Genomic DNA, 21,741 nt, shown 5'->3' with positions numbered 1-21,741 from the left:
GGCCAAACATTGTTATAATTAATATAGTTTTTGTGTGATTATTTGGGTCTGGGTGACTGGGAAACAAAAGATCAATTTCTGATTATATGTTGTCCAAGCACAGCTTGCTCAGGTTTTTGGAGTCCATTCTGACCATCCTGTTACAGTTTGACCTTTGCAGAAGGAGGCAGTGTCTTGCCCTTTCTCAGAAAGTTTCCTGCTATACAGAAATCTTATAAGATTTCAGAATCCTTGAAACAAATTCATATAGTTATCCACTAGAGACTTATTGATGTGGATTCTTTTAGTGTGGTTAGGCTTTTTTCTGCTCCTGGGGTACTTGAACTTGAGAAACTAAGGTGTCAAGTATCCAGCATTCAACAAAACTACCCCATGGGGCCAGTGGCTTTCAAGTTCATTGTCTCACAGCAAGAAAACACACAAGGAGTGAGCAGAGCTAACAGAGATTTGTTAAAGAAAAATGAGAAAGGGCTGAAGAGATGGCTCAGAGGTTAAGGACATTGTCTGCTCTTCCAGAGGTTCTGAGTTCAATTCCTGGCAACCACATGGTGGCTCACAACCATCTGTGATGAGGTCTTGTGCCCTCTTCTGGCCTGTGGGCATACACACAGACAAGATATTTTATACATAATAAATAAATTAAAAAAAGAGAAAGAGCTCCTGAAAGGAGGGGGTTCACAAAGAGGAACACGACTTCACTTCCTAGTTTAGTGCCTATTATGAGACATACAGTAGGAGCTGAATTGATTCTGATTGATTTCTAATTGAGATGATTCATTCTGTGAACACCTCCCCCGCCGCCAGGCCTTCAGCAAACTGACCACGCATCGCTTGTTGCATCAAAGGAGTGGTCACGTGCCATTGCCCATCTTCATCCACTCACTTGTTTTATAGGCTTTTGATTGAGTCACTTTCTGCACGGCCAAGTCTTGTTCATCATTTGCCGCAGGCTGATATTACCTGCTGAGGGAGCTGGTTCCGTTCTAACTTTCAGGCAGTTCAGGAGATGACATCTCCACTCAGGTCCAGCGATCTGACTCGGGTCCTACTCCTCTGACCGGGTCTTACAGTTCACCTGCTGCTGATTATGACGAGGGGCTCTAGCTCTTTTCTAATCCCGCGGCTCTGTAACTGGACACCTAGCACTAGCAGAAAAAACGCTGTTGTGCATCAAGTAATTTCAGAGTATTTCACAGCAGCATCCCACCCAACCCTTATAGTATTTCCTGATCCCGTGTTTAATAGTTGCAGAAATAGAGGCCCAGTGTTGCAAGCTGCCCAGTTGCTGAGCTGAAAAAAAGATAAGACTTGTCTCTCTTTTCTGTTTCAGTACATCTTCCTGTGTCTTCCCTGGTACTTTGATCTCAGAGAAGGAATTGCTAAATAACATCCCAGGCTTAGGAATTATTTTTTGTTTTATTTAACTTTCTAGAACACTTGCTCTGTGTGGGCACAGCTAATTCTGTCTTTGCCCCACTTTCCAAGACTACCTGTAGAGTTGATGGGGGAGTGTGACACCCCTTCCTTTCACAAGTCACCAAAGTGAAAGACCTCAAGGCTGAGTTCACAGCAGGCTCTCTGCCTTCTTGGCCTCTGTTTGCCAGCCCTGTCTCATTGGTAAGCCCCGCTGCTTTCCCTCTCCAGACTGAACTGTAGCAATTTCCCTTGCCCTCTAATCTGAGTAACTGAGCCCCATTACCATTCCCACATTGTAACATTGCGTATGAAATTCCTTAGAGCTGTGTTAGAATTCAACGTTTACTGTTGCTATTGAACCTTACATGCTGCCTGGTTTGCTTTGCACACATTTTAGCTAAGTTAACCTTTGAGAATGATCATCTCATACAAATAACAGCTTTGACATGGTTACCTACTTGCATTTCTGTCTACCTTCTCCTTCACCGGGAAATTCATTCTAAATTTGTACAAAGTCTATGGGAGGGTTTAAAGCCAAAACACTTATTTGGTTATATTTACAAACTTCAACTGACATAGCAGTGTTTTTATTTACATCTATATTTGATGTTATTGTTATCATGCAACCCTTAAATAAAACAAATTTGTTTTTTCTTCAGGACATTTAACTGATTCTCTTTTCTCCTGAAGAAGTATTTTTAATTCTTCATTATTTTTCACATACTGATATGAAAATATTTTATTACAGCAGTTTTTTTTCTTGCCAATTTTGCTTAGTGAAAACAAGGATAAGTAAATTAAATATTCTAGATTTAATACAGATCTTCTAGGCATATATTTTTTGCCTTCCCAGAAATCTTTGATAAATTAAATTTTATAACTGAAAATTAGCTATTCATTTATAATAATTATATTCTAAGCATTGCCTGTCTTTAATGAGTCATTACAGTTTCCCTTTTAACCCAAAAATTCAGTTCACATTTTCTAAAGTTAAATAATTTATGCATTAGAGTATAATCATATAGTAAAAGAAAAATATTTTTTCTTTTCAAATAATTAGTATTCTTGAGACTAAAGACAATAAAAATTTTCTCAAAATCCACCCTGATGGAAAAAAACCAGATTTTCTATTTTTATTCAAATATTGATTCTGTATTTACTCTTTGGGCTATTATATAATTTTCTGTTGAACACTGAAACATCAGTATTTTTCTTTTAAATCTGATTTCTTGATTTTCTATTATGTTAGACTTTAGTTTATTTTCAAATATTTTGAAGATTTATTTACTTGTAATTATTGAATTTTAGTTTATGTGTATGGGTTGTTTTGCCTGTATGTGTGTGTGCACCAAGTGTTTGCAGTGGTCATGGAGGCCAGAAGAGGAGACTAGATCCTGGGACTGGAGTTACAGGTGGTTGTGAGCTGCTGTACAGGCTCTGGGAACAGAACTGGGATCCTCTGGAAGAGAAGCTACTGCTTTTAACTACTGAGAGTCCCAATATGCTTTTGTCATAAGGAATTCCAGATTCCCTTTGTGGGTTCTTGGTCTTGACAGAGAAGAAAGAAACTTGATTTTTTTTTTCTGTATGTTATGTGCCTTTATTGGGGGAAAAAGTGCATTTAGTGCATCACAAACTTCAGATTCTTTCTTTTACTAGGTTTCCTGACAAACTAAAAGCATGAATTCTAACTTTGTAACTATAACATGTATATTTTAAGGGAGATTTTATTATTATTTCAAGACTCAGAAACTTTAAATGAACAGATACATGGTAGTTTGAAATGCAAATTATGACACAGGTAAAATCTCCATTGGCTTCCCTATTTTGGATTTGCATACCTCAACTCTCTCCCTTGAATGTACTATTATGAAAATCAATAAATAATACTGTATTTCTTTTACATATATCTTGGCAATAACTATCACACTATGTGGTCAGAAAGCCAATAATTTCAAGTTCTGGTGCCTCAAAAGACATATTAGTTTCCTTTCTTCTGCTCTGATAAAATACACATACAGATACATACACATGTACACACACAGACAGAAGCCTTAGAGGACAAGACATGTATTTTAGCTCACTATAGGAGGGAAGTCAAGTTAGCAAGAACTTCCAGTAGCTCTTCATATCATGACCCCAATCACGAGCAGAAAGAACTGAGTGTGCACTTGCGCCTCTCTGCTCGTTCTCCTCTCTCCTCATTCTCTCTGCTTGTTCTCCTCTCTATATTTAAAGAATACAGGATGCAAACCCAGAGAAGAGTGAGGCACATGGTTAGCAAGTTTTCCCACTTCAACTAATGCAAACAAGATAATCGCCCAGAAACATGCCCACAAGCTAACTTGATCTAGACAGTCGCTCATTGAACCTCTTCTCAGGCTATGCTAGACTGTGTCAAGCAGACAATTAAAACTTAACATTATACACGCATTCAGGAACGGTTTTAGAATTTGAGAAATCAGCAGCACAGGCAATCCAAGAGCCTTGCCAGCTTCCTGTTGGAAGAAGATGGGACGGGGAGGAAGAAGAGAAAAGCTAACCTTTCTGAGAAGTCAATAAGTGTCAACTCAGCACTGGGGTCCATGGCCTATTGCATGATGGGAGACATCACTATGAAAGAGGGAAGGTTAGACTTGCGGAAAGAACCCACAAAACATGCCTAACAGTCTGCTATCAAGCGCGCACAGGAGGGGACCATGGAAGTCTAGTACCTATCTCACTATAGTTTTTCCTCCCATTTTCTTTCCGTCTTCTTTCTCCCTCTGATTTTTTTTTTATCACGTCTCCATGTATGTCTTCTGACTGTAGGCTGCTCTTCTTTATGTAGCAAATCAGAATTTTCTCCTTACTGAAGGCAGATTTTACACTTGTTTAAGTAAAGGAAGTGACTCTTGTCTCCTTCCAAGTGACATTATCAGCCATTAACCAAGATACTTGTCAGGAGTTTACTGGCCATTCACAAGGCAATTTGTGTCAGAAGACATTAACTTGTCGACTTACTGGGATTCCTATGTCTCAAAGGGAGTCCCTGACACAGGAGGCATCTTTTGCTCCATGAGTCTTACAAGTCATGGGTCAGGATCAGGTCAAGTGTAACAAAGTAGCTGAGAGAACTGGGCATGTGTCTCAGATGATTTCTGGAGGTGATGACTTCAGATGTCGCCTTACTGCCTTTCTTCCTGTTTAACACTTTATATCACTATTTGTAAATTTTTGAAAACATGTTCTCTTAAGTTGAGACTCCTGTTCTCTGTAACACTCCTGGATACATTGTTTTTCCAAGAATTCGGTAAAAATGGTTGAATTATAGTTAGCAAATGTTACATCTTGGACCACAGTATCTCCACCTTCACCTTCTGCTTACATTGCCATAGTGCTGTGTTTGCAGTGCTTTTGTTAAGATAACCTTCTTCTCTCAAGTGAATACCACACTAACCTCAATCTGACTCATTACACTGACTCATGGATCTGTCTGTTTGCCACTGACCAGAGAGTTTCTATAATAGCAGGCACCTCTACCTTGCTTTTGATTTTCATATCTGCTGCTTATGCAGAGACAATGAAACACTAGTTAGGTGCCCCACACTACCACAAGGCTATTCCAAAGTGCTGGATGAAATCTAACATGGCAACTATATGGTCACTGATTTTTTTTTTTTCAAAACTTAGCAAAGCAAGATACTTTACTAGATTGCAACATAATGTTGTAGCTTCCTTTATGAAACTTGTTCTTTTTGATTTTTAAAGCAGGCTCCCAAACTTTTAAAGATTTAAATACACCAAACTTATCTTGATCTTTGCTGACAGATACGTCTACAGATATTCTGCAATAAGAAAAAGGGAAACATTGAATGAGTAACTAAAAAAAAACAGAAAGGCAAGAGGGTGGGTGATTGCATTGAGTCTTGACTGAACTGTGTAGCAAGACCCTGCTTGAATAGACAGACAAACAGACAAAAGCATAATTGTGGTTTTTTGTTTTTACAAAACACGGAAAAGTCATCATGCTATGCCATCCTCTAAGCTTCTAAAGCTTTTATGAAGGCTATCTTTATTATATGATCTTAGGGATGGAACCCAGTGCCTCCAGTAAAAATATATTAATTAATCTTTCAATCTATGCCACACCTACATTTAATTCATTAAAATAATCTATTTAAAATGTTGACAATGTAGCAGTTTCAGTAGATGACTAGTGTGTTTTGTGTTGAATAAGAAAGAAACGTGCAGCCGGGCATTGGTGGCGCACGCCTTTAATCCCAGCACTCGGGAGGCAGAGGCAGGCGGATCTCTGTGAGTTCGAGGCCAGCCTGGTCTATAAGAGCTAGTTCCAGGACAGGAACCAAAAGCTATGGAGAAACCCTGTCTCGAAAAATCCAAAAGAAAAAAAAAAAAAAAGAAAAGAAACCTGCTTACCACTACCAGACTGCCCAGTTCTTATCAGTGTGAGCATTCTGGGAGGGAAAGGACTTTGGGAGTTCTCTCTTTGCACTAAGTGTATTAAAATCAGAAAATGAAAAAGAAAGGAGTTAATAACAATAGAGTTAATAACATCATTGTCCCCAAATGTTGGCTATTTCCCCTTCTTTCCTGCTTCCCCCTCCTCTGTTCCTCCCGATTCCCCCTTTTCTCCTGTCTCCCCATTATTCTCACTTCCATTTCTTTTATCATTTTTTTTTACTTCTAAGTTATTTTCTTGTTTTTTTCTCGATGCAGGTGTTTCATAGTACTCAACTGCCATAAAACTTTCCTTACTTTTGAAAACTGAACCATCTATTCAACCGAAGATGAAAATGTCATTGCTGGTCAGCCATCTCCTACTAATCTCCATTACATCCTGCCTAGCAGGTAAGAAAAAGCCTTTGTGTATTCTCATAGATTATGTAAATACAATCAATATGTGTCTTACCATGAAATATTTCATGTGATATCAGAACTGATATCTTCTTTTGACATCTGGGTAAGGTTTAATTAGTAAATAAATTTTACATGCTAAGATTGGCTTTATTTTTATTTATTTTCAATTAAGATTTTATAAGTTTTTGCCTGCTTTCTTCGGTAAAATGCTCATACACCTGTATACTTTTTCCCTTCTGAAAAGGAAGCACTTAGCATATCACAGAGTGGTAAATTTTAACTTACCACAATTTATGTAGCTTTGGAAGAGACGGGTGTTATTTCTATCACCTGCCTACAATTGAATAAACTTCAGTACCTTTAGTAATAGTAGAATGTAGCAAGAAATTAGAAAAAAAACTAACATTTCAAATGTCTTCTTTTATCTTTAATACAACTTATTCACTTGTCAGTTAGCATTAAGCTAATATAACTGTGTTTAATAACTGATTTACAGATTTCTAAAAACTAAAACACATAACTATAAGCACATAGCTATAATGAGTATCCAGCACAACACTGAATCTGACAAATCTTTCCTTTAAAATTTACTAAATTTTAGAAAAAATGCATCCAAATAGGCATAAAAAGAATAGCATAGCTGCTTTGAGCTCTCAGCACGAAGATCATGTTTCCCTCCTTCAGAGGAAATATGAAAATTCAGGAATATTTCCCACAAGTATGGACAATAAGTTTTACTGGCAGTAGTATGCTCCCTAATAATTATTTTGTTCCCAAAACTCCATCTCAATGACTTTTTTCAGTGAGTATTTGTTGAGCTGTTATTCATTGGAAGACAAACCTGTATGTAGTCATTTCATCCATGAATCAGCCAGTCTCTTTAAGGATGTACCCAAAGACTTTCTAGTGCATTGACAATTTACTTAGTTCACTTGTTTGTCTGATACAGGACCGCTTGTAGCCTATGCTTCCCTGAAACTGGGTGGCCAAAGATGAGCTTGAACTACTTATCCACCTGTATCATCCTTCTGAGTAATAGAATCACAATATGGCCAGCTATTTATTTTTAAGAAAATAAAATAATGTGGATTTTTTGGGGTTTTTCTTTTTAGGAAATGATAGTTTTATTACACTAATTTCAGAATTTGGTGAAAATAATTTCATTAGTGTCAACAGTGGGGAAGATGGAGCCATGGCAACATGCTGTGTTTGCAGCAGCCAGGGCCTTCCCTCAATCTTTAGGACCTAAACTCAAGTAAGAACAAATCTTTGGTTTTGAAGCCAAATGGTAATTTCAAGACCAGCCCTTCTAAAGCAGAACAGAGTATATTAGGAACAAAGGGAAGGGAATTTACAGAACATGACATCACAGCTTTGAGCAGCTGTTTAAGCTTCTCGCAAAACAGTCACAATGGTCTCAGTGGCAAACCTATGAACCATGATGGTGGCTCTCAAGTTACATCCCAAGGGTATCCTAGAATAACAAATTTTCTCCTTTCTCACTTGTTGTTAAATATGAATAGAGGATGGATCCAAAGATGTCTTGGGTCAGAATATAGTTTGAAAAGAGCAATCCAGGCACAACTAGTTTAGCACAAAAAGGGGTCCTTCTGATACCCCTAGATAGCTGGGTTTATAGTTAGGAAGGGCAAAGGCCTTGAGTAAGTGCTAGTTGTGTTAGAATTCTTGACTCTCAGAGGCAGAGGTGAGGATACTTTTCCCTTCCTTTGCCCCCATCCTGTTACTCCTTTTTCTATCCTGCCTTACTTAATACTTAAGTATTTAATGACCATGGGAAATATACATAGACACAAGAATGATATACATGCACATATATAATTGCATGTGTGATGTATTTATAATGAATAAAAAGAAATCTTATATAGTTATTGACATCTTATTATAAATGAAATAAAGAATATTTTTTAGTCTCCCAAATTCATTTTATTCTATTGATTTAATTCATTTAATTCTATTGATTGCAAACATTAGTGCTACTACCATATAATGTAAAAATAGGAAAACAATATTTACATAGATGTAAAGATACATCAGTCCTAGTGGGTTTGAAAAACACCTCAAAGAATTACTTTTCTTTGACATAGAAATTTTCTTCTTTTTTTTATAGAGTTCACATGGCACAGAAGATATGGTCATGGAGGTAAGATTTAAATAGGGATTTTTTTTTGTAAAATGATAATTGATTTCTGCTTTACGTTATAGTAACTATACTTGAAGGAAAATGATTACTGTTATGTCAATTAGAAATCCTATAAGGTATTTTTTTTCTTAGACTAGTTGTTTGATTGTTGAAAGATATCACACACACACACACACACACACACACACACACACAAAAAAAAACAACCCTACCCCCTCAAACAAACACTCCCCCCAACAAACACACACTAAGGGGTTTGGGCAGATGAAAACTATTCAGTGTGGTCTCCATTTTATCTTACATGCTTTGGAACAAAACAGTGCTGTGAAATTTGAATTGATGTTTAAAGATTGCTTAACTTTTTCTGCAAGCCTCTTGTTTGCTTCAAAAAAGAAAACTCAAGTTAGCGCATTTGGAACCTTAAGATTCAGTGCAGTTAGGAGCCGACAGCTGTTGGAATCTACTGCTTGAGATGTACCGAATGTAACAACCAAGCCTGCTAGAGTAGAGTCTCCTGTGATTACTGGTTCCGCTGAAGTAGAGGCACTCAAAAGAAGACCAGCTTGGATTTGTTCTCCAGCTGGAACTCACCGGCTAAGCTTGCATTTTTACATAAACTAATCAACTTCTGTGAGCTTCTGTTTTTGAAATGTATAAATCAAGGGTTTCATATGGCAAGAAGCACTTGAAGAACACAGCAAATACAGCTGATGTCATGACTCATGGATTATGTGGCAGTGGCTCCCATCTCACTAACGCTCGTGACTGGATGGAAGGCCAGGAAGAACTCCTGAGCATCCAGGATCTAGTGTGACAACTTCCATGACAGATCCAAATGATGCCGTTTAGACTGAGAAGGATTTCCACTTGGAGGCTTAAGAAACAGAAGGACAAGAAATTATTAGCTCAAATACTATCAAAGCCATTCCTCCTCCTACCTCGTGAGCTGGGAACCATTACATGTAGATTTTATAAGGATCACAGACAGAGCTTCCTAGACTTCACGAACCTTGTCATAAGTAGAAAATATGACAAGGTTAATACTTTTTGAAGTTAATACAATTGAAATATGCTTCTAAGGAATTTTTTGATGACTCAGGGGATGTTTAATGATGGAAGTTGTTGGTAAAGAAGCCCGGAGTATTTTAACCTTTAGAAATGGCATAAATTCTAAATAAACAAGATAACTTGCTAGAAGTTTTTTAACCCCCCACCCTCACAAAAACCACTTGTAATTTCTATAGAATATTAACAAGAATTTCATTAGAAAGTATTTTATTGTCAAATAAGTCTTTGGAAACCTTTCTGCACAGTAAAGCATAATAGTTTATATTTGATTGTGGTTAGGGTTTATAGTGCTAAAAAAAAGTAAGTGCAGGCATTTCATTGAACTGACACAATAAAATACCTGGAACTCAGTGACAAAGAACATAAATTTGTTTTTCACATCTCTCAGAAATAGAAGCCCACCTCAAGGTGCTGGAGGGGCTGTGGTCCCTTGGACTATGGCCCCCTCTCAGCTGCCAGTAGCCCCACAAGCTCCTTTGGCTGTGAAGACATAACTTTAGTGTCTGTCTCCAGCTGCTCCCATATGCTCCCAAGCTCAGTAAGCATTCAGCTGATAATCACTAAGGACCCCCTCATCTGTGTTAAATTTGTGACTCTTCACCCTGGATTCCCCTGCACACCCATTTCTGCTCTCCTTAGTCATGTCTCAGGACACCCCACTCCCCAAACCTCTAAAATTCTTGTGCGTTCTGACTTTCAGGTGTCAGATTTTATTCCTATTACATGGAGAGATTCGAAATGATTAGGAGACAGCTCCACAGGCTCCTCCTATAACCCACTCTACTGCTCATGTCTTCACTGGTGTGACCTGGTGACATTTGTCGGATTCCACATACCTGCCCTTCTCTTGTGCAGTAGGCCTGTTTCATCTAGTCCATCTACCTGTAGCCACAGAAAATGACCCTCCTTTCTCCATTGTCAATATCTCCTTCTTTATGGCTATCACTATCAACATACATGCATTCCATATTGTGGGGAAGTTGTAATGACTGCCTTTAATCCTAGCACTTGAGAGGCAGAAGTAAGCGAATCTCTCTGACTTCAAACCCAGCTTAGTCTACAAAGAGTTCCAAGATACCCATAGCTACATAGAGATGCACTGAACAAACCATTAATAATAATGATCCTGCCATTTTCAAACTCTGTACTTAATATCACATGTGTTCCCTCTACCTGACAGCAATAAAACAAAAAAAAATGCCTTTGCCCATTGCTCTTTCAATGACTTGATCTCTCTTCTCCTTTGAATATAGCAAGCTTTAACACCAGTAATCAACATCCATGACACCCACGGTGTTCAAGTAGTTAATGCAGTGAGCCACCCTCCAACTTCCCCTACAGTGCACAGTTGGGCTGTCACATAAAGACAGAACAGGATTCTAAGTGAAGAGGGGCATTTCTTTTTTCGTCTGTCTTTCTCTTTTTTAAAACAAGAGAATCCTTTCCAGACTCCCCTGAAAGAAATACCATGACCTGAGATAGTCTGGGTTCTCTCCAGGTAGCAGACGATACCTTTCAGGTACTGAGAATATTCCCAGTCATGTCTAGAAGTTTATGAATGGTTTGAGGTCCCAAGGAGGCTATAAAGACATGATGGAGGCCAGCAATACTGCTGTTGGCTGTATACCCAAAGGATGCTCAATCATTAACACATGGGCATGTGCTCAACTGTGTCCATAGCAGGATTATTTGTAATAGCAAGAACGTGGAAACAACCTAGATACCCTTCAACCAGATAATGGATAAAGAAATTGTGGTACATTTACACAATGGAGTACTACACAGAGGTAAAAAAAAATGATGTCTTGAAATTTATATGCAAATGGATGGATTTAGAAAGAAACATATTTAGTGAGGTAACCCAGACCCAAAAAGAGAGATACAATATGTACTCACTCATAAGTGGCTTCTAGACATAAAAAAACAACCTACAGTCCACAACTTCAGAAAACCTAGACAACAAAGAGGACCCTGAGAGAGGTATACATGGATCTACAGAGGAAAGAAAGAAAGACAAGATCTCCTGAGTAAATTGGGATTGTGGGGGTAATGGGAGAGGGTAGAAGAGGAGAGGGGAGGAAAAGAAGGGAGTAGAGAAAAACTTATAGCTCAATAAAAATAAGGGAAAAAAATGACATGATAGACTCTCCCTGTGACATAAAGCCAAGCAAAGAATTTATTCTCTATAACCCAATTTGCTAATCTAATCCTCACCATCCTTTCAAAAATTGGATTTATGCACACCTGTTGAGAGGAACTCTGAGTATTGCATTGTTGGGGTGGTAAAGTAGTGCAATATTACTTTTTACCTATCATCCTAAGTGGTAGTGGTACCAGGGTATTTCAAACCAAGCCCTAAACATCCTGAATATCTCAGGGAAGGATGAATACTTTGTAGAAGCTTGTGCTCAGCAAATGTAATTTTTGCCTCATGTAGATAGTTTATTGTATTACAAGGGAGCTTAAATCACTCTTGGCTCCATGGGGAGAGATATTGTAAATATCATAAGAATTCTCATAATAGACTTCTTCAAATTTTGATTCCATTGCTTTGTTTCCTAATAGATTTTTCTTAGACTCATCTGACAACATACTTATGTAAAATTCGGTTTAATAACAGATTGAGATGACATATTTCAAAGTAAAAAAAATGGAATTTGTCTCAAGATAGAAAACTCACTAAAAATAACTCTCAAGCTTAAAATGCAATCTTATTTCAATTTCTAGAAATAAAACCAAATAGCAAGATTATAGAGGACTATCTCCACATGGGAAAAGTACAAGGATACTGTTTTAGCTCATGCCACTGGCTGATTTTTTTTTAGTCTATAGACATGAAAAACTCCCTGAAAGAGCAGCGGTAGCATTTGATTGTCTTTCATCTGCAGATTTTATTTCAAATATGCGTGTATGATCTTTTTCTTTTTTATCAATGTTTTTAATCACATTTGATAAAGTAATCACTTCTAAGGTAGAGTTATGATGGCTACTTTAGATATAGGGAAATGAAAGGTTTTTATAAAAATGAGATTGTATTAAGAAAAACAGATCAAAAGAAAACGTGTTAATTAAGTTTTTGGGTTACCTGAGATGTTTCCCCCAACTTTGTGTTCCCTTTCTAATGCATCAAAAAATGTCACCCAGATCTTCTCACTGCTAGAACAGCAAGAGACAGAGGCACTCATTTCAGCAGACTAAGTAGAGCTGCCTAAATGGGTCCTGTGCTGAGTCTCATGCTGTGTTATCCCAGCATGAGATCTTCTTTCTCTGGGGCTGAGCATTTCTGGTGAGTTAGGGGACCATGGAGTCACCATATTAGGTGATGGGGTTGGATTCCTGCTAAGCATGACAATGGTCCTGACTTGCAAAGACTTGCAGCAGTAACTGCTGCTCTTAAAGGCCAGTTCCAATTCCCAATTCACATGTACAGAACCATTGAAAAACTTCACAGGGAATCTAGTTTCTTATCCAGGGTAGGAAATTCTAGTAATGTAAGCAACAAATGTTCATTAAACAGTATAGCCCTATCCTGGAAACAAGAAAATGGAAATATTTTAAATGTGGATTTTTTCCATTTGAAAATTAATTTAGCTTACTTATTTTATCTCACTAAGGTTTCATATCTGTATTTATAGAAGCTAGATGCTGATAGAGGCTTGGAAAATATGCACATATCATTTGTGCAAAATATTGCCATAAAGAAAAGAAAAACGGTGTTTTTTTCATCTTAACTAATTTGAATTTACATTTAATGGCAATAAAAGAACAGTGAACAGTGTGTTGGTCAAGGCAACTTAACACCTGCTTGTAAACCAAGACACTTCCAATCAACTCTCCTGGAAAATCCAAGTATAAGAATTGGGGAAATCTTGACATATACCTAGAAAAGTCTGGCCAACAGATAGGAGTTCACTGTTGCTCCCGTCTTTCCTCCTAGCCATCATGGTAGTGACCTTAATAATTACAACCTTCTACTCACTAAAGGCCTTTGTGGTAAAGGCTATTCTGCCTTTTTTAATTGTTTTTATTGAGCTATATGTTTTTTCTCCACTCCCCTTCCTTCCTTCCCACTCCCCTTCTACCCTCTCCCATGATCCCCATACTCCCAATTTACTCAGGTGATCTTGTCTTTTGCTACTTCCCATGTAGATTAGATCCTCACTGTTGTCTAGGTTCTCTGGGATTGTGAATTGTAAACTGGTTTTTCTTTGCTTTATGTCTAAAATATATGTAAGCACATATTATATTTATCTTTCTGGATCTGCATTACCTCACTCAAAATTGTGTTTCTAAATCCATCCATTTGCCCACAAATTTCAAGATACCATTATGATTTTTCTGCTGTGTAGTACTCCATTGTGTAAATATACTACATCTTCTTTATCCATTCTTTGATGGGGGGGGGGGCATTTAGGTTGTTTCCAGGCTCTGGCAATGACAAACAATGCTGCTAAGAACATAGTTGAGCACATGTCCTTGTAGTATGATTGAGCTCCCTTTGGTTATATACCCAAAAGTCGTAATGTTGGGTCTCGAGATAGGTTGTTTCCTAATTTTCTGAGATAATCACCATAGTGATTTCCAAAGCAGCTGTACCCATTTCCACTCGCACCAGCAATGATGGTGTGTTCCCTTTTCCCCACAACCTCTCTAGCAGAGTTGTCATCAGTGTTTTTGATCTTGGCCATTCTTATAGGTGTAAGATGAAATCTCAGAGTTGTTTTGATTTGCGTAGAACATGGAGAAATATGGGAGGGTGTTTATCCTGCTGTTTCTGTTTTTCTTTGGGCCAATCTAATTTCTCTCTTTCAGAAGAGAAAATCTTGCTCTCTATCACTATATATTAGATAAGCAAGTTTGTTTTATTTTACAAGAGCTCATAGTTAATGATTGCAGATTTTTAAATCCTGGAATTTTGAACATTGTTGACACTGTTGAAATGCTGGGGACTCAGGGAGATACATAAAACAGGTTTGTCTTTTGAACTGAATGTGAGAATTTAAAAACCAATAGTGGAATTTTATTGCTTACTGTGATGGTTTTGGATCTTATGTTGCAAGGGGCTAGATTAGTGTTTATTATCTTACTTGTTGATGTAACCAGATATAAAAACACCTGCAGCAGTGGTTCTCAAGTGTGGGAGTGACACCTTTGGGAGTCACATAGCAGATATTTGCATTACTATTCATAGCAGAAGAAAATGACAGTTATGAAGTAGCAATGATAATTTGATGGTTGGGAGTCACCACAACATGAGGAGCTGTGTTCAAAGGTCGAAACATTAGGAAGATTAAGAACCACTGACCTACTGGATATACCTCTTGCTGTGTCTGTGGAGGCAATTCTAAAAATGGTTAACTGAGCATGAAGAACCCACCCTCCCTGATGTGAGTGGTGCTACTCTAAGGGCTAGAGTACCAGAAATAATAATTATATGGAAAATGAAGACAGATGATCACCAGCAAAAAAATAATTAAATAAAATAATTCTGCTATTTCTTGTTAGAATGTCACAGTTTGAACACAATATTGATTTTCAAACTAAAAATAAAGAAAACCCATGTGAAATTAAAACATGGTGTCATACATAGACTATACATTTTTAGTTTATTCTACCTTGAAATTATTTATTGGTTTATTAACTAAAATATTCACTTGGCTTGATGGTTAATTTTAAGTGTAAATTTGATACAATATGGAATTCCCTGACAGGAAAGTGTTTTGTTGTTGTTTTTATTTTGGTTTTAATTTTTAGGAAGAGAGTTTTAACGAGGAATTGTCTAGATCAGGTGGGGCTGTGGGCGTGTCTGTGGGGGAGTGTCTTCATTGCTTTACCTGAAGTATGAGAGCTGCCTATTGCAAGAAGGACCATTCCCACAGCTTTGTTCCTGGATTGTATATGTATAGAGAAGGGCGGGGGTGGTAAGCATACATAAACATGCAAGCATTTATTCCCTTTGTATGTTGACTGTGGTTGTGACTAGTTGCCTTGAATTCCTTGCAATGATGAACTATAATCTGGAATTGTGAGCTAAATAAGCTTTTTCTTCTAAGCTGCTTATTGTCGAGATAATTTTATAACAGCAACAGAACTAAAGCAGAATTCCTGGAAACTCAGTTACTGTTGGGTAGACACCACTGACAAAGCAATTAGTTCAATAGAAGATGCTCTCTGTGAAACTTTGGAAAGGACACCAAAATGTAAACCTGATCTAATTTAGTCTAAGTATTTATACTCAGGAATGCTTTTTTATTTTACAAAATGTAAACATTTATATAGTCATGATCTTTCACTATCAAGTGTATATTGTCTGTGTTTCTTGATCTGTTTCCCATAAATTTATAAAGCAATTCATTGGCAAAAAAAAAAGAAAGCAAAACAACAACAAAACCTAAAACCTAATTAATCTTATGTCAGAGAAGTCAAGTCACTTCAGTCTGAGTTATAGTCAGCCACAATCTAAAATTATTAAATGGAAAATTCAGAAATAAACAGATTTGAAATTTAGAAAAAGAGAAAAGTTTCAACAATATTTTTCTTTGACCTATAAAACTTTAACCATAAATTCCTTAATATTTATATAAGCTGCAGAGTTGCCTTCACATTTTATATATAAAATTACTAAAATATCACAAAAGGTTAGGGCCTTACCACTCTTAGGAGATGGCATTTCTTTCAGACAATATCTCAAAGGTCAGTATTGGAGAAGATGATAGCTACTATACGCTTGAGTTTACCATCTATCAAAAAAGCAAGCGCAGAGCCCCACCTGGGCATTTCTCATCAACAAACGAGGCTTCTTTTGCTGAAAAGGGGTTTATCCAATCAAGTGGTTAGCCAAAGAGGCAGCATGGGAACCCCCCAAACAACCCAGGCTATTGCCAAAACTATTGATTGTTAGCCACAAATTGACTGAAGACAGAACATACAGAAGTCGTTGAACCCAGAACTGTCAAGCTGGTGCCTATTTAGAGTCATTACCCCAACAGACTACTGTTCATGGGCCTTGAAGGTACTCGCCTTGCTACCAAAGAAGAGATGTGAACACAAACCCAGCTACAAATCCTTTAATTTACATAAGTGACCTGCCTGCAAAATACATTGGTGCAAGAGCGGCACAAAGCTTGAGGGAGGAACTAATCAATATCTGATTGGTTTTCAGGCACACTTCATGAAATGGGTGGGACCCGTACCAACACTGCTTGGATGGCCAAGCAAAAGCCTGAGATTAGATCAGTTGGGGACCTGGGGATAAACTAAACACTAAAGGAACATAGCTATAAAGTAACCCTAACAACATTCTGCTATATGCATAGATCAGTACCTTGCTCTGCCATCATCAGAGAAGCTTCCACCTGCAGCAGATAAGAACATATACAGAAACCCAATATTAAATAATGCATAGAGATTTGGGGACCTTAGAACACATAGTTCTAAATGGGATGTCTCCATCAAACCTCATCCTCGGGGCTCAGGGAACGCTGCAGCAAAGGAGGCAGAACGTGTGGTCGGAGCCAGAAGGGATGGAAGACACCAAGTGAAGCAGGCCTTTCATACACAGCAGGTCCAACAAACATCAGCTCCCAGAGACTATGGCAGCAGACACAGGACTGACAGTTCTGCACAAGAGGGTCCTAGAACTGAAAGAAATGGATACACGCCCATTCCCTAACCCAAAAGCTATTTACAATTGATAAATACTTGCAAATGAAAAGTTAACTTTCTCCCAGTGAATCTCACTGAGTAAGCAAATTAGTCTTAAACGTTGGCCCATACACAGCACTATATGGCCAATACAAAACAAACTCAATGGTATTTTGGAACTCCTTTGTCTTATAATGTTGAGACAAAACATTCTCTTTTTTAAAAATTTTATCTATTATTATTATTATCACTAATTATGTTTACCTTTTGCGTCTTTTATTTTTATTATAACTCTAGTTCTGTGTGTTTGAGATTCCTGTTTGTGTGAAAGTGTATGTTTTTGAGTCTACATGTATTTCTTGTGCATTTCCTTTGGCTCTTTCTCTTGTTTTTGTTTTTATTTGTCCTATGATAATGAGTTTTTTGTTTTATTTTATTATGTCTTATTTTATTTATTATTTCTTATATGCTTGTTTATTTTCTATGGAGAGGTGGAAAGGGTATGGATCTGGATGGATAAGAACTGGGAGGAGTCGGGAACTGTTGTAATTGGAATATATTGTATAAAAAAGCATATTTTAAATTAAAAAAAAAGGTGAAAAAGAGTAAGCTGGGGTAGCCTGACATAATGACACATGCCTGCATTCCTAGTACCCGGGAGGTAGAGACAGGAAAATCTGGAGTATGAGGTCTGCTTGGCCTACATGAGACTGTCTTAAATAGACAAAAATCAGAAACAAAGACAAAAGAGTAACAATAACAACAACACAAGCAGAGGAGTGAACCGTGGTTTGCTTCTATTGGAGTGCCCTCGGGGCAGAATTTCCTGCCTTTGGAGGCACAGGGCTCACTACTAAGTCCCTCAGAGCCCATGACTCTCCGCTGTTTGTAGATGTTGCTACACTAGTGAAACGCCTCTTCAACGTTTCCTGCCATTTCATTTCTTCTTCCTTCCAGAGAGGACTCCATGGACAAGTGTTTCCCTTGTCCAGGTATTTGATGGGCACTTAGGATGGGTTTCAAACCAGTTCATCAACTCCCATACTCATGATGTTTTATATGTGGTCGCAAATGACAGCTGAGTATGAACCCTGGCCATATGTCGAGGAGATGAAAATTCAAAGGAGGATAATCTCCGCCAGAATATTCAGGAATTCATTTATCACTTCATTCTCATCGTCTAAAATCGTTAAGCACCTCCTTTCCATTCTGGACTGCCCAGCAGCTGGGTAGCAGGGCACAGAGATTAAAGACACCTGTCCCCAAGCACTATCAGCGTGGTGACACAGAAGCTTGCATCAAATGTCAAAGCAGGCTTGTTAAGTCCTGCAACCAAGCAGGGAACAATAGGGCCACAAAAGGGGTCATTTAGACCTGGAAGGATGGGAGGCAGCCCCTGAAGGAATTAACACCAGGCCTGCATCCCAAATGTACAAACTTTGATAAGAAAATTAGGATTATGATTTTAGAAAGCTGAAAAGCTCAAAGCTTAGGCAAGAACCTGGAGGCTAAAACGTGTGTGTGTGTGTGTGTGTGTGTGTGTGTGTGTATGTGTGTGCCTGCATGCATGTGTGTATATGTAAGCATGTGTGCACATGTGTGAGTGTGTGCATGCGCGCACGTCTCTCTCTCTCTGTGTGTGTGTGTGTGTGTGTGTGTGTGTGTGTGTGTGTGTGTGTAGGGAGACAGAGAGCTGTAGAGAGATAGCTGGCAAATGGTACATTTAGGGAACCAATGAGAGACAGGTAGAAAAGAAGTACTTTTGGTGAAACCAAATTCTCTTTGACTTACAAAGTGGTATGCTATAAAATCATCTTGTCTTTGTTTCAGTTTCTGAAGAGGACAAAGGATTTGGACCTATTTTTGAAGAGCAACCAATCAATACCATTTACCCAGAAGAGTCACTGGAAGGAAAAGTTTCACTCAACTGCCGGGCACGAGCCAGCCCATTTCCGGTTTACAAGTAATGAACCCCTCTACGCTTTTCAGATGGAGGGCTAGGGCTGCAGAGAACATGAGACTGTGACCTCAGATCTATAGGGAAATCTCTAGGATAGGTCTGTAAGGTCCATTGACTCAAATATGGAATACCCACTACTGAAAATACTATACGATATTTATATACATAGTAGTTTTCTTAAATGTATGTAAGAATTTATTTATACACAGATTATACAGGTTGGTTTGATATTATCTAATGAGCTGTGCTTTCAAACAAACAAAATGTTACATAAAAGCCGTGTGTGTGTGTGTATGTCTGTGTGTCTGTCTGTGTGTGTGTGTGTGTATCTATGTGGGCCTGTGTGTGTCTCTGTGTGTGTGTGAAGATAAATTAATTTTATATTCACTGTCCTGGATAACCCAAATCTATTAGTGACTGATAATATCTCTATATTAACTACATTCAAAAGTTTGCACAGTTAATTCTAGCAGGTGTTATTCTTTTTAAGTGATCTCCAACCTCTATCTATCTCTGACAGCACAGAAATATGTCTTAGCGAGGCAGTGGTAATGCATGCCTTTAATCCCAACACTTGGGAGGCAGAGACAGTGTGTCAGCCTGGTCTACAAAGTGAGTTCCAGAAGAGCCAAGGCTTAACAGAGAAACCCTGTATCAAAACACACACACACACACACACACACACACACACACACACGAACAACAAGAAAATGTGTCTTAAACATTTCTTTCTTCTGAAAATTGCTTGAACAACTCTTCCTCTGTTACTGGATTACTTCTTTGTGGTATCACAAAAACTTGGTAATAAGTAAAAGTGGGTTTCTCTGCTACAGAGAGTTTATAAAACTATACCAACAATTTAATCCGATTCAAAGACTAAAAGTTGACTAAATGCCAATGAATTTGAATTTCTTTTGTGAAAAATGTTTCTATGAAAGAAAACCAAGTGATGGGGAAATGGGGCTTAAGTGGGTAGTTGTCACCTGACTTAATTGAAGTATATGAATTAATAATTAAGTGTCTGATAGTAGACGTTCTTCCTACTATAAACAGCTTTCTATTGTTATAAAAAGTTATTACCAAGGAAAATAGCCCCTTCCCACCACTTAATTATAATTGTGTTCATTTTTTTCTTGCCTCTGGCTATAATTACAAGATTACTACTAAAGTAAAATATGAATTTAGATATAAAATCACCATCCTTCTGAAATTAATTTTATTGCTTCAATTTCTTGCATGGGAGCACAATATAAATTATGTAGAACACATTTGTTCTAAGAAGCATTTGGTTGCTAGACTTACTGCAATGGCCTCTTTACACAGTCCTGGGCATGGACTGACATTACTGACAGGTTGTGGAGATTTATCACAGAAAAAAATTACAAGAAAAGATGCTAAATACTACTTTAGAGATATTGGCTTGACTGTGTAAGTGAAGCACAGATGCTGGACCAAAACACGGGCATGATGATTTCCTAAGAAACCTCCAGATAGTGTGAAATCTCAAGCCTATTTCAGGGATACAGATCCCACGATCCTGTCTTTACTAGCAGCCTCCAGACTGGCTTGGAGGCCACCAATCAGCAGGAGCTATGCTCAGTGTTTCTAAGAACACAGCATGGACAGAGCTATTGTGCTTCCCCACACAAAGGCTGTAGGGATGGCAAACATGTAATCTGGCAAACATGCCACTGACTCCACCCCACAGGTTTTAGCCAAACAAAATCCCCAGCTTGAGCTAGCTCGACTGTCCATTTATCAATATAGGAAGCAGAAGGAGCCAAGTAGATGCTCAATCTTGATAGAGAGGTGGCTACATCTGACAACCAAATGAAAGGTAAAGGGGAAGAGAAGAGGAGGAAGACTTGTTTGGTGGTAAAAAGAAATGCCCGAAGTTTTTCCAGTGTACTAAATTACAGGGCAAACTGCACTGCCTTAGGCAATCATGCAATCTGTCCTTCATGTCTAGTCTTGTATTTGTAGCACGCTCAGTGGTGGTTGCTTATGCACTGTGGCACCCTGTGAGGGAAGATGCATAACAAGGAACTTCACTTGCCACTCACCAGCCTTGTTGCACGTTCCCCCATCACCACACCCAGGCAGCAAGCACTGCCATATAAATACGCAACTAAAGGCATGCCTAGGGATTTCAGTACCCATTTCTGAAAGCCAACAATGGTCTTACCTAACACAGTGAGGTAGGAAATGATATGATATCCCAAACAACCATAGCCAAAGGAAGTCAAAGCAATAAACGCGAGTTACAGCCAATAAAGTGGGGGAAACTCCAGCCACTGAAGCTGCCTGACTGAGAAACATGCGCCATGGTTGCTCCACAGCACTTGCTTGGCTTCCAGCATCTCAGTCACACATAGTGCTCCGTGCTTGCTTTAGAAATTAGCTCTGGCAGAAAAATTATACCTGAGAAATATCATAAACACATCCTGACATCATGCACTTTTGCCATTGTCCTTACCTGCATCAGAAATGTCTTTGGCACCAAAAAAGCAGCCACAACTGCCCCCTAAACTTCAGGGTGAGGACTCTGTCTGATGGTTTTTCTGGGTCATTGCTTTAAAAGACAGACACTGGCACAGCATGGGATGATTGTAAAATGGTTTCTTACTATGAA

General features: G+C 38.3%; 1 protein-coding gene across 3 annotated transcripts in view; it reads left to right on the top strand.

Annotated features, from left to right (window-relative positions):
- Window positions 1-21,741, top strand: part of Cntn1 (contactin 1) — a 283,386-nt gene that overhangs the window by 151,588 nt on the left and 110,057 nt on the right. For all 3 annotated transcript variants that reach the window (XM_005354313.3, XM_005354312.3, XM_005354314.3), the window contains exons 2-4: window positions 6,136-6,267; window positions 8,405-8,437; window positions 18,980-19,112. In XM_005354313.3, coding sequence (XP_005354370.1) covers window positions 6,207-6,267; window positions 8,405-8,437; window positions 18,980-19,112 — 227 coding nt within the window. In that variant the 5' untranslated portion in view covers window positions 6,136-6,206. The remainder of the gene's footprint in view (window positions 1-6,135; window positions 6,268-8,404; window positions 8,438-18,979; window positions 19,113-21,741) is intronic.

Source organism: Microtus ochrogaster, chromosome 15 (assembly GCF_000317375.1).
Source record: "Microtus ochrogaster isolate Prairie Vole_2 chromosome 15, MicOch1.0, whole genome shotgun sequence".
Lineage (NCBI taxonomy): Eukaryota > Metazoa > Chordata > Mammalia > Rodentia > Cricetidae > Microtus > Microtus ochrogaster.
The sequence above is the reverse complement of the archived record's forward strand: the minus strand, read 5'-3'. Positions and strand labels throughout refer to the sequence as shown.